The sequence below is a fragment of the Echiichthys vipera genome, assembly GCF_963691815.1.
Source record: "Echiichthys vipera genome assembly, chromosome: 6".
In the NCBI taxonomy this organism is placed as follows: domain Eukaryota; kingdom Metazoa; phylum Chordata; class Actinopteri; order Perciformes; family Trachinidae; genus Echiichthys; species Echiichthys vipera.
In genome coordinates, this window is record NC_139831.1 from 659,163 (window position 1) to 671,230 (window position 12,068).

At 47.3% G+C, this 12,068-nt stretch overlaps 1 protein-coding gene across 1 annotated transcript; it reads left to right on the plus strand.

Annotated features, from left to right (window-relative positions):
* Positions 1–2,616: 2,616 nt before the first annotated feature.
* Positions 2,617–11,375, plus strand: LOC310947922 (uncharacterized protein; the record flags this gene model as incomplete). Its single annotated transcript, XM_083914896.1, has 4 exons — positions 2,617–4,058; positions 4,101–4,319; positions 7,407–7,864; positions 9,935–11,375. The coding sequence occupies exons 1-4, from the start codon at positions 2,688–2,690 to the stop codon at positions 11,373–11,375; spliced, it is 3,489 nt and encodes a 1,162-aa protein (XP_083771022.1). The 5' UTR covers positions 2,617–2,687.
* Positions 11,376–12,068: the final 693 nt, after the last annotated feature.

Genomic DNA, 12,068 nt, shown 5'->3' on the forward strand with positions numbered 1-12,068 from the left:
AAGTACCTTAAACCTCCTTAAAGAAGTGTGATTGTATAGAAGTCAATGAGAAAATGAGCCTAAACTTCTCTCTTGGATTATTCCCTCAGTAAACATTTTCCTATTGAGTTCATGTCTCAGTCTCTAGTTTCAAGTCTTCTTCACTACAGCATGATGTTCATTTAGTCAGTGATGGTCCATTTAGAGTCAAATAGACCATAAACAGGGGAGGCTTTAGGGCGGGGCTACACAGCCACCTGTCAATCAGGACAGAGATTTAGTAATGTGTAACCACGGCAGCTGTGGACATTAAAACAGATCAAGTGAACTTGTTTTTGTTTGTTTGTGTTAAGGTCTCAGGACTTTGACCCCCTCACAGTGTGTTTTCACTTTACCGGAACATTTTGGTCACTTTCTAAAAATGTCTTTAGCGATCGGTTGAACTAAAAGACACAAAGGATTCAGCTGTTTAGTTTTGTACTTTGCTCACTGAGCTAGCACTAGTGGGTAACTTAGCTCCTCCCTCTCATCCAGATTTGAGTATTTGTGGTTTCAAAAAACCAAGATGGGGACATCGTAAAAGCCAAACACGGGTGTAGGGCCACCTCACACGGGGCACCAAGAAACCAAATAATCAAGACAAAGTGTGTGTGTTTGAGTGAGTGGATGGTGCATGCAAGGAGGAATGCATTCCTTTGTTCCTTTTGAACAAAGAAAACATGTTAACGGGTTGTTTGAATCTTTGCAATCTGAAGTTGCAGTTTAAAGAGTGGTAGTCGGTGTGTACGATGTGTACCCAGTAGTTAACGGGGAGAGGCTGGCACTCACGCCTTTGTACCGATCCCCTGTTTACTCGAGGCGGTTCCACCTGGTGATGTCATCAGTCATAGGTCAGACTTGACCAATGGGAGCTGAAACTGGTCTCTCTGGGTGGTTTTCACACCCAGGTGTGAGATGCGGGGGAACAGTGTTCACCTGGCCGTCCTTTGTCTCGGCAAAGGGCCTTGTGTTCAAAGACAGGCTCTTGGCCTTTCTTTTGTCTTGTCTTGAAGGTTACTCTAAGACACTGACACATAGTGGGAAAAGTTCAAGAAGGAAGACAGGGCCCAGGACTACGAACAACGAAATCCACATGGCAGAAGGCAACTCCTTCTGAACGTCGGCAGCTGGTGGTGGAGGAGGTGCGCCACCCGGAAGAAGTAGCCAGACGTGCCACTGCAGTCTCTCAATCCAAGCAAGGCCTCTGGATGAAACGGGAAGGTGTGGAGAGGAGGAAAATCACCTGGAGTGAAATGTGGAGCATGGAGGCCCACTGTGTTAGTTTCATCATTAGAGCAACATATGATCAACATACCCTCTCTAACTAATTTACATCTGACCTAGGCCTGAGGCTTACCTTCCCACCGGAAATTGCAGTGACCAACCTGCGCACAGACCTGGTCCTCTGCTCCAAATCCTGTCAACGTGTCGTCATCATTTAATTGACAGTACCGTGGGAGGAGGCCATCGATGAAGCATACGCAAGACAGAGCCTGCGGTATGCCAACTTAGCAGCTGATGCAGAGGATCGGGGCTGGAGCGTTAAGGTGCGCCCATTTGAGGACGGCTGTAGGAGATTTGTAGCCAGTTCTACAATAAGGCTGCTGAAGGAGGTCGGCATCAGAGGGCAGACTCAACGGAAGACCATCAAGGAGTTAGCCAGTGTTGCCGAAAGGAGCAGTTTTTGGTTGTGGCTGAAGAGAAAGGAGACCGTTTGGGCTGCCAGATGGCCACAGGATGCCTCGAGTGTGACACACGCCCAGGTTTGATCAGCCTGTGGTGGGCCAGCCACGGAAGAGGGCGTCTTGTGAGAGAAGGCCGAAACGCCCTAAGAGAATATGGTACACAAGTGATGATGTTTTTGACTAATGAACCAATCATTCAGGAAGTGTCGGCGGAAACTACAAGGCTTCAGGACAGTATTTCACGAACCGATGGTAGCGTCACGTCGTTTATGATTGGATCAGGAAATATCAGCTGAACATATCGACTGACGAATCCCAGTTTAAAGGTGAAAGGTGACTCCACTGTAGCTTTACATAGAAAACACTGGTTTCCTGCTTCATTAAGGATCTGAATGTTGAGCACAGCTGCTTTGAACCTCATCAACCATCCACTGAATAGACCGCCGCATGGTCGGGGGATGAAGCAGCCGCAGCCCAGAGTTCAACGTGCTGAACTTCTGCAGGGAACCGTCCGTCGCAAGCTCAAAAATAATCTATTTTGTTCATATGGACTGTTTTTCTTTTCCATCCACATTAATACACATCTGAAACTCACAGTCTTGTGTGAATGACCTACTTACATACAGAGTCAAATGGGGACAACTGCATAAAACTCCACCCATCAGCTGACTCACCAACCAGGAGAACAGGTTGTTTCTCTGCCTCGCTGAGACGACAGCAACACACACACACACACACACACACACAGACAGAGACTGAGAGACGGACGATAGATTCACCTTCAGACTAAAACCAGCACTTCCACTGAGAAAGGACGTCTACAGGAGGGAACACTGGGAACACTGGGACACTACCTCTCCAACCAGCTGCTGAATCCACAAACTGAACGAGAGTTTTAAAGAACAGAGACTCAAAGTGAACGTAAGTTTCAGGGAACAGGGAGTGGCTGAGCCGTCTGTGTTTGCTGCTTCACTCAGAGACAAAATGGCTTCAAGATTAGAGGCAGATCTCTGCTGTTCTGTCTGTCAGGAAGTCTTTAAAGACCCTGTTGTTCTGGCATGCAGCCACAGCTTCTGTAGAGACTGTGTGCAGAGCTGGTGGAGAGACAAACCAACACGAGAGTGTCCACTTTGTAAGAGAAGATCTTCAAAGGAGCCACCTCCTAACTTGTCTTTAAAGAAGCTGTGTGGGAGTTTCCTACAGGAGAGAGATCAGAGGTCTTCAGAGGCTCTCTGCAGTCTGCACTCTGAGAAACTCAAACTCTTCTGTCTGGACCATCAGCAGCCGGTGTGTGTCGTCTGCAGAGACTCAGAAAAACACACCGGCCACAGAATCAAACCCATCGATGAAGCTGCACGACAACACAGGAAGGAGCTTCAGGAAACTCTGAAGCCCTTAAAGAAGAAGTTAAAGGTTTTTGAACAAGTTAAAGACGAGTGTGATCGAACAGCCGAACACTTGAAGGTCCAGGCCCGACTCACAGAGACGCAGATTAAGGAGCAGTTTAAGAAGCTTCACCAGTTTCTAGAAGAGGAAGAGGAGGCCAGGATGGCTGCACTGAGGGAGGAAGAGGAGCAGAAGAGTCGGAGGATGAAGGAGAAGACGGAGGCTGTGAGCAGAGAGATAGCAGCTCTTTCAGACACAGTCAGAGCCACAGAGGAGGAGCTGAGAGCTGAAGACGTCTCATTCCTGCACAACTACAAGGCTGCAGTGGAGCGAGTCCAGCAGCGCCCCCTGCTGGAGGATCCACAGCTGCTCTCAGGAGCGCTGATAGACGAGGCCAAACACCTGGGCAACCTGGCCTTCAACATCTGGAACAAGATGAAGGACATGGTCTCCTACACTCCTGTGGTTCTGGACCCAAACACTGCTCATCCAGAACTCATCCTGTCTGAAGATCTGACCGGAGTGAGACTAGGAGAGAAACAGCAGCTTCCTAAGAATCCAGAGAGGTTTGATTATTTCAGGTGTGTCCTGGGCTCTGAGGGCTTTGACTCAGGGACTCACAGTTGGGAGGTCGAGGTTGGAGACAGTGAGAAGTGGGCACTGGGAGTGTTATCAGAGTCCGTCCAGAGCAAGGGAGGCATAGGGTCTGGATTATGGAGACTAATGTTCCTTGAAGAAGAATACAGAATATTCTCCCCATCAGCTCCAAACATTGTTCTCGGATTAAAGAAGCGGTTCCGGAGGATCAGAGTGAACCTGGACTGGAACAGAGGAAAACTGTGGTTCTCTGATCCTGACACCAACACACGCATACACACCTTCAGACACACTTTCACTGAGAGGCTTTTTCCACTCATTGGCACTAATGAAGAAGTGAAGGTTTTACCAGTGAAGGTCTCTGTGAGTGTAGAACAACAGAACTAGAAGAAGAAGATCTTGTGACCATGTTGTCCTGACGACGACGACGACGGCGACAATGATGATGATGATGGCGATGGCCACGACGATGATGTTGATGACGACGACGATGGCGATGACGACGATGATGATGACGACGACGGTGACGACAACGGTGACGACGACGGCGATGACGACGACGATGATGATGATGATGGCGATGGCGATGGCGATGACGACGGTGATGACGGCGATGGTGACGACGACGATGATGTTGATGACGGCGATGACGACGATGATGACGATGATGGTGATGGTGATGGTGATGGTGATGATGATGATGGTGATGATGGTGATGGTGATGATGATGATGGTGATGGTGATGGTGATGATGATGATGGTGATGATGATGATTACGATGAGAACGTCAAAGATGTTGAAAGGAAACATTCTAAACTTCCAAAAATCAAACTTTAAGTTGTTTCCGTTCACGTCAAAGTCGATTCTTCAGAACTTTTGTCGACTTCATGAAAAACCAACAAGCTTTAAGCTCGGAGTGATAGAAGTGTTGAGACTCGTTCAACACACATTGGACTGTTTGAGTTTTATTCATTAACAAATGACTAAAACTATAAATGTGTCCTCAAAGATCAGTTTGGTTAGTTGTAAATTGCTTCATAAGATGCTACCATTAGCACATTAGCATTCAGTGCAACCTTCAGCTGCGGTGTTTTAGCTCCACTAGTGGAAAAAATGTTATATTTGTTTTTTTTTAATGTAAAGCCTCATGCGGTTGCTATTGTTGCTAACAGTGACTAAGCAAAAATCTTCTGTGTGTCCGTTTGAAAGTCGGGGACAACTTGGACTTGGTTAGCTGACAGGCTATCGTTTCTGAGGAGCTAACTGATCGTGTCGTAGCTATCCGGTAACAGTATGGCACTAGCTGGGAAACATATCTCATGACGTTAGCTTATCAGTTAGCTAAACACCAACAGATAGCTCTTGTTTGCATTTTACACTCCAGCAGAGAAACTGTGCTAATGTTAAAGCTTCCGCCATTTTGGGACTTTTTAGCGGTTTGCTCAAAAGTCATCGATGTCGAAACGGTTAGCGACGGAGCAGCGATGCTAATTTGTTTAGGCCTCGTGAATTTAGGTCATAAATGTTTTAAATGCTGGTGAAATGTTTGACACGTCCATAAACAGTCACACAACGATGATCCCTGTGTGCGTCCTGCCTTTGAAAAGCCTGATCACTGTCAGACTGTGTTACTCTTTAAAGATGTGAAACATATCACCATGTTGTCTTTATCTTTCTTGGAGTTATGGGTTTATATTGCCAACAAAAACAACATTTATCAGTGTTTTGACGACTGGTTTTCTTTATGCACGAGCACTTTGACCAGTGTTTTACCAGGAGTCTGTATGAGAGAGATTCTTCCTGCTTTGTTGTGTTTTCGGCTTCTTACGCGTAAAAACTTCTTCCATCTTTTCTTGGTTGGATTTTAATCCAGCAGTTTGTTTGTTTTCCCTTTTTTTGGTTTTTGGCTTGACTTCAATAAAAAGCTGAGAAATAAATCGGATCATTACGAGTGTTTTGTTTGTATCAATTAAATTAAATTAAATTTTATTTATAGTGTCGAATCATAACCAAAGTGATCTCAGGACACTTTACAGAGTAGGTAAAGACCCAACAATTCCCCCGTAGAGTACGGTGGAGACGAAAACCTTCACTATAACAGACAGGAACGTGCACACAGGACCACGGCAGCAGGCACCACCACCATCAGCAGAGACCTGCACACAGGACCACAGCAGCAGGCACCACCACCATCAGCAGAGACCTGCACACAGGACCAGGGCAGCAGGCACCACGACCATCAGCAGAGACCTACACACAGGACCAGGGCAGCAGGCACCACCACCATCAGCAGAGACCTGCACACAGGACCACGGCAGCAGGCACCACCACCATCAGCAGAGACCTGAGAGACGATAAAGCACAAACCGCTCCGGGGAAGAAGCTGACCTAGTAACGTGCACTGATGAGACATGAATGATACAGACAGAGAGGAGAGAAGCTCAGAGGATCAGGAACAGGATGATCCCCCGGCAGACTCGGCCTATAGCAGCATCATTAAGCAGAATAAAGTCTTATCGTATCAACAACAATGTGATGAAGCAAAGCATCACGCTGGGTTTCTGTTCTGCAGGTTTTACTGGCTGCTCCTTTTGAAGTCTGACGTATTTAAATGTCCCGGTCATGAAGTCGGTGAAACAACTCCCTCTGGATCTGTTTACACACGGCTGTATGGGAGCGCTCATATCCATCCATATCTCTTTAATGAGAGGTGTCTGCAGAGACAGAGTCCACAGTGGAACGAGGCGGTTGCCGCCCACGTGAACGTCCAAGTTCCCCACCCTGAGCTTTGGGCAGTAACCTCTCAGCAACAGGAGCCACTTTTAAAACACGCTCTTTAAGGGAGGCGGGTGGTTGACTGCTGAAGCTGCACGCTTCACTGCTGCGAAACAGGGAAGAAGTAAAGTAAGTGTGGTCATGGTTTGTTTTTGTTTATTTCAAATTGGAGAAAAGGCCGATAAGTCAACGGAGGTATTCGATTTGAAGTCGGCAGCATCGGCACGCCGTTTCATAATGGAGCTAGCATATTTTCACACATCTCAATGGGCGGGGTCCACACGGTCCTGGGGGGGGGGGGGGGGTGGTTCGGTGCTAGTTTGAAAGAACCGAGGTGGAGTTGGACCTCTCCACTTTCCCGGATCGGCACATGGAGCTCTCTGAGAGTCTGCAGAGTTCACCGTGTGAATAGAAAAGCTCGAGGGTAGCCGAGCTGATAGGGGGGCGGCTAAAAGACCTCGCCTTTTCCTGAGTCTGTGAACTTGTGTCTGTTTGTGACTTTTTTTTTGTTATATTCAGTGAATATTTAAGATGCACGTCAGTCTATTTACTGTCTTTTTCTTTTGTTAAGTTTTAGGACTAGCTGAAACAATCACCTGTTACAAAAAAACCCTGAGATACGAGTGGTGACGATACGTCCATCAGACGCTAGCTAACTTTTAAACAAAAGTTATAAACGTATATGTTTTGATGGTGTCGTTCTTTAGCTTCCTATCAAGCTCAATAAACTATTGAGTGGTTTTTCTCCCATTTGTCCGAGACTTCAGAGTCTTCCAGGACACTTGGACCTCTTCAATAAGTGCCTCTACCATCATTAGCATACCCCTGCAAAGATACTAATGCTGTTTAAAACGTTTAATTGAACTTTTCCTTGTCCTCTTTTTCCTGGACCCCCACTTTTCCAGCTTTTCCCGGTGTCAAGACTTCTCTCTCTGGTCATTTCAGCTGCTTGGTCTCCATCAGAGCAGCCACGAGTTTATAATCCTCATGTTTCTGTTGGCGGGAGGCGTTGGATTCCTGGAGGGAGGCGATCTCCTGCTTCAAGCGGCGGTGCTCGGCCTCCAGCCCGCCCTTCACCCTCTTCAGGGTGGCGATGATCTTGCTGACGTTCGCCCTGTGCTCGTCCAGCTGGGCTCGATAAGAAGCCCGGCACCTTTCCACCGCCCTCCGAGCTTCTTCTTCCGTCTCGCTCAGTTTCCTCTGCAGCGCTTGAGCTTCGGCCCTCTCAGACGCAAGATCTTTCTCCAGCTGCTCTGCTTTCGAGCGAGCCTCGAACTCTGCGATCTCTGTATCCAAGAGCTGCACTTTGTGCCAATGAGAGATCGTCTGAAGGTTGCTCTCAGCCGATGCACACAGCTGTCGTTCAGCGCGGAGCTGCACTTTCATCTCCTCCACTTCCTGTTGTAAGGCCATGTTCTCTTTCTTTGTCTGCTCCAGTCTGACCTGCAGCTGCTTGGTGTTCATGGTCTGCTGATGATTTGGAGTCTCCATGTTGATGTTTCTCAGCTGGGATTTCAGATCCTCGATTTCCTTCTGTGAGGAGAGAACGTGTTTAGTTTCATCCAGGTGGGTTTTCAGACTAAGATGGGAGAAGATGCCCCCTAAAATCTACTCTCATCCAAAAACTGTATCATAAAGATGGACATATCCATGATGAAGTACCTTAAAGTTCCTTAAAGAAGTGTGATTGTATAGAAGTCAATGAGAAAATGAGTCTAAACTTCTCTCTTGGATTATTCCCTCAGTAAACATTTTCCTATTGAGTTCATGTCTCAGTCTCTAGTTTCAAGTCTTCTTCACTACAGCATGATGTTCATTTAGTCAGTGATGGTCCATTTAGAGTCAAATAGACCATAAACAGGGGAGGCTTTAGGGCGGGGCTACATAGCCACCTGTCAATCAGGTCAGTGATTTAGTAATGTGTATCCACGGCAACTGTGGACATTAAAACAGATCAAGTGAACTTGTTTTTGTTTGTTGTTTGTGTTAAAGTCTCAGGACTTTGACCCCCTCACAGTGTGTTTTCACTTTACTGTAACATTTTGGTCACTTTCTAAAAATGTCTTTGGCGATTGGTTGAACTAAAAGACACAAAGGATTCAGCTGTTTAGTTTTGTTCCTTGCTAACTGAGCTAGCACTAGTGGCTAACTTAGCTCCACCCTCTCATCCAGATTTGAATACTTGTGGTTTCAAAAAACCAAGATGGGGACATCGTAAAAGCCAAACACGAGTGTAGGGCCACCTCACACGGGGCACCAAGAACCCAAATAATCAAGACAAAGTGTGTGTGTTTGAGTGAGTGGATGGTGCACGCAAGGAGGAATGCATTCCTTTGTTCCTTTTGAACAAAGACAGCATGTTAACGGGTTGTTTGAATCTTTGCAATCTGAAGTTGCAGTTTAAAGAGTGGTAGTCGGTGTGTACGATGTGTACCCAGTAGTTAACGGGGAGAGGAAGGCACTCACACCTTTGTACCGAGCCCCTGTTTACTCGAGGCGGTTCCACCTGGTGATGTCATCAGTCATAGGTCAGACTTGACCAATGGGAACTGAAACTGGTCTCTCTGGGTGGTTTTCACACCCAGGTGTGAGATGCGGGGGAACAGTGTTCACCTATTCGCCTGTTGTCTCGGCAAAGGTCCTTGTGTTCAAAGACAGTCTCTTGGCCTTTCTTTTGTCTTGTTGATCGAGTCGAGGCCTTTCTCTTGATCAAACTGAAAATTCAAGTTTATCCAGAAATGAACAAATCATCTGTGGAGTATCAGTGGAACCTAAGAGGCTTCAGGACAGTATTTCACGAACCGATGGTATCGTCACGTCGTTTATGATTGGATCAGGAAATATCAGCTGAACATATCGACTGAGGAATCCCAGTTTAAAGGTGAAAGGTGACTCCACTGTATCTTTACATAGAAAACACTGGTTTCCTGCTTCATTAATGATCTGAATGTTGAGCACAGCTGCTTTAAACCTCATCAACCATCCACTGAATAGATCGCCGCATGGTCGGGGGATGAAGCAGCCGCAGCCCAGAGTTCAACGTGCTGAACTTCTGCAGGGAACCGTCCGTCGCAAGCTCAAAAATAATCTATTTTGTTCATATGGACTGTTTTACTTTTCCATCCACATTAATACACATCTGAAACTCACAGTCTAGTGTGAATGACCTACTTACATACAGAGTCAAATGGGGACAACTGCATAAAACTCCACCCATCAGCTGACTCACCAACCAGGAGAACAGGTTGTTACTCTGCCTCGTTGAGACGACAGCAACACACACACACACACACAGACAGAGAGACGGACGATAGATTCACCTTCAGACTAAAACCAGCACTTCCACTGAGAGAGGACGTCTACAGGAGGGAACACTGGGAACACTGGGACACTACCACTCCAACCAGCTGCTGAATCCACAAACTGAACGAGAGTTTTAAAGAACAGAGACTCAAAGTGAAAGTAAGTTTCAGGGAACAGGGAGTGGCTGAGCCGTCTGTGTTTGCTGCTTCACTCAGAGACAAAATGGCTTCAAGATTAGAGGCAGATCTCTGCTGTTCTGTCTGTCATGAAGTCTTTAAAGATCCTGTTGTTCTGTCATGCAGCCACAGCTTCTGTAGAGACTGTGTGCAGAGCTGGTGGAGAGGCAAACCTACACGAGAGTGTCCAGTTTGTAATAGAAGATCTTCAAAGAGTAATCCACCTTCTAACTTGGCTTTAAAGAACCTGTGTGAGAGTTTCCTACAGGAGAGAGATCAGAGGTCTTCAGAGGCTCTCTGCAGTCTGCACTCTGAGAAACTCAAACTCTTCTGTCTGGACCATCAGCAGCCGGTGTGTGTCGTCTGCAGAGACTCAGAAAAACACACCGGCCACAGATTCAGACCCATCGATGAAGCTGCACGACAACACAGGAAGGAGCTTCAGGAAACTCTGGAGCCCTTAAAGGAGAAGTTAAAGGTTTTTGAACGAGTTAAAGACGAGTGTGATCGAACAGCCGAACACGTGAAGGTCCAGGCCCGACGCACAGAGACGCAGATTAAGGAGCAGTTTAAGAAGCTTCACCAGTTTCTAGACGAGGAAGAGGAGGCCAGGATGGCTGCACTGAGGGAGGAAGAGGAGCAGAAGAGTCGGAGGATGAAGGAGGAGACGGAGGCTGTGAGCAGAGAGATAGCAGCTCTTTCAGACACAGTCAGAGCCACAGAGGAGGAGCTGAGAGCTGGAGACGTCTCATTCCTGCACAAGTACAAGGCTGCAGTGGACAGAGTCCAGCAGCACCCCCTGCTGGAGGATCCACAGCTGCTCTCAGGAGCGCTGATAGACGAGGCCAAACACCTGGGCAACCTGACCTTCAACATCTGGAACAAGATGAAGGACATGGTCTCCTACACTCCTGTGGTTCTGGACCCAAACACTGCTGGTTCACAACTCATCCTGTCTGAAGATCTGACCAAAGTGAGACGAGGAGAGAGACAGCAGCTTCCTGAGAATCCAGAGAGGTTTGATTCTTACTGGTGTGTCCTGGGCTCTGAGGGCTTTGACTCAGGGACTCACAGCTGGGAGGTCGAGGTTGGAGACAGTAAATACTGGGAACTGGGAGTGTTATCAGAGTCTGTCCAGAGGAAGGAAGACATACGCTCTGGATTATGGAGACTTAGTTTCTATAAAGGTGAATACAGAACATTCTCCCCATCAGGTCCAAACACTGTTCTTGGATTAAAGAAGCGGCTCCAGAGGATCAGAGTGAACCTGGACTGGAACAGAGGAAAACTGTGGTTCTCTGATCCTGACACCAACACACACATACACACCTTCACACACACTTTCACTGAGAGGCTGTTTCCATTCATTAACACTGATAAAGAAGTGAAGGTTTTACCAGTGAAGGTCTCTGTGAGTGTAGAACAACAGAACTAGAAGAAGAAGATCTTGTGACCATGTTGTCCTGACGACGACGACGACGGCGACAATGATGATGATGACGACGACGATGATGATGATGGCGATGACGATGACGACGATGATGATGACGACGTCGATGATGATGTTGATGACGACGACGACGACGACGATGGCGATGACGACGATGATGATGACGACGATGATGATGATGATGATGACGACGACGGTGACGACGACGGCGATGACGACGACGATGATGATGATGACGATGGCGATGGCGATGACGACGGTGATGATGACCATGATGATGACGACGACGACGACGACGATGATGTTGATGACGACGACGACGACGACGATGGCGATGACGACGATGATGATGATGATGATGACGACGACGGTGACGACGACGATGGCGATGACGACGATGATGATGATGATGACGATGGCGATGGCGATGACGACGGTGATGACGACGACGACGATGATGATGATGACCATGATGATGACGACGATGGTGACAACGACGACGTCGACGATGATGTTGATGACGACGATGGCGATGACGACGACGGCGATGATGAGAATGATGATGGTGACGATGATTACGATGATGATGACGACGATGATGACGATGATGATGACGATGATGATGACGACGAAGACGATGACGACGATGACGACGATGACGACGATGATGATGATGGT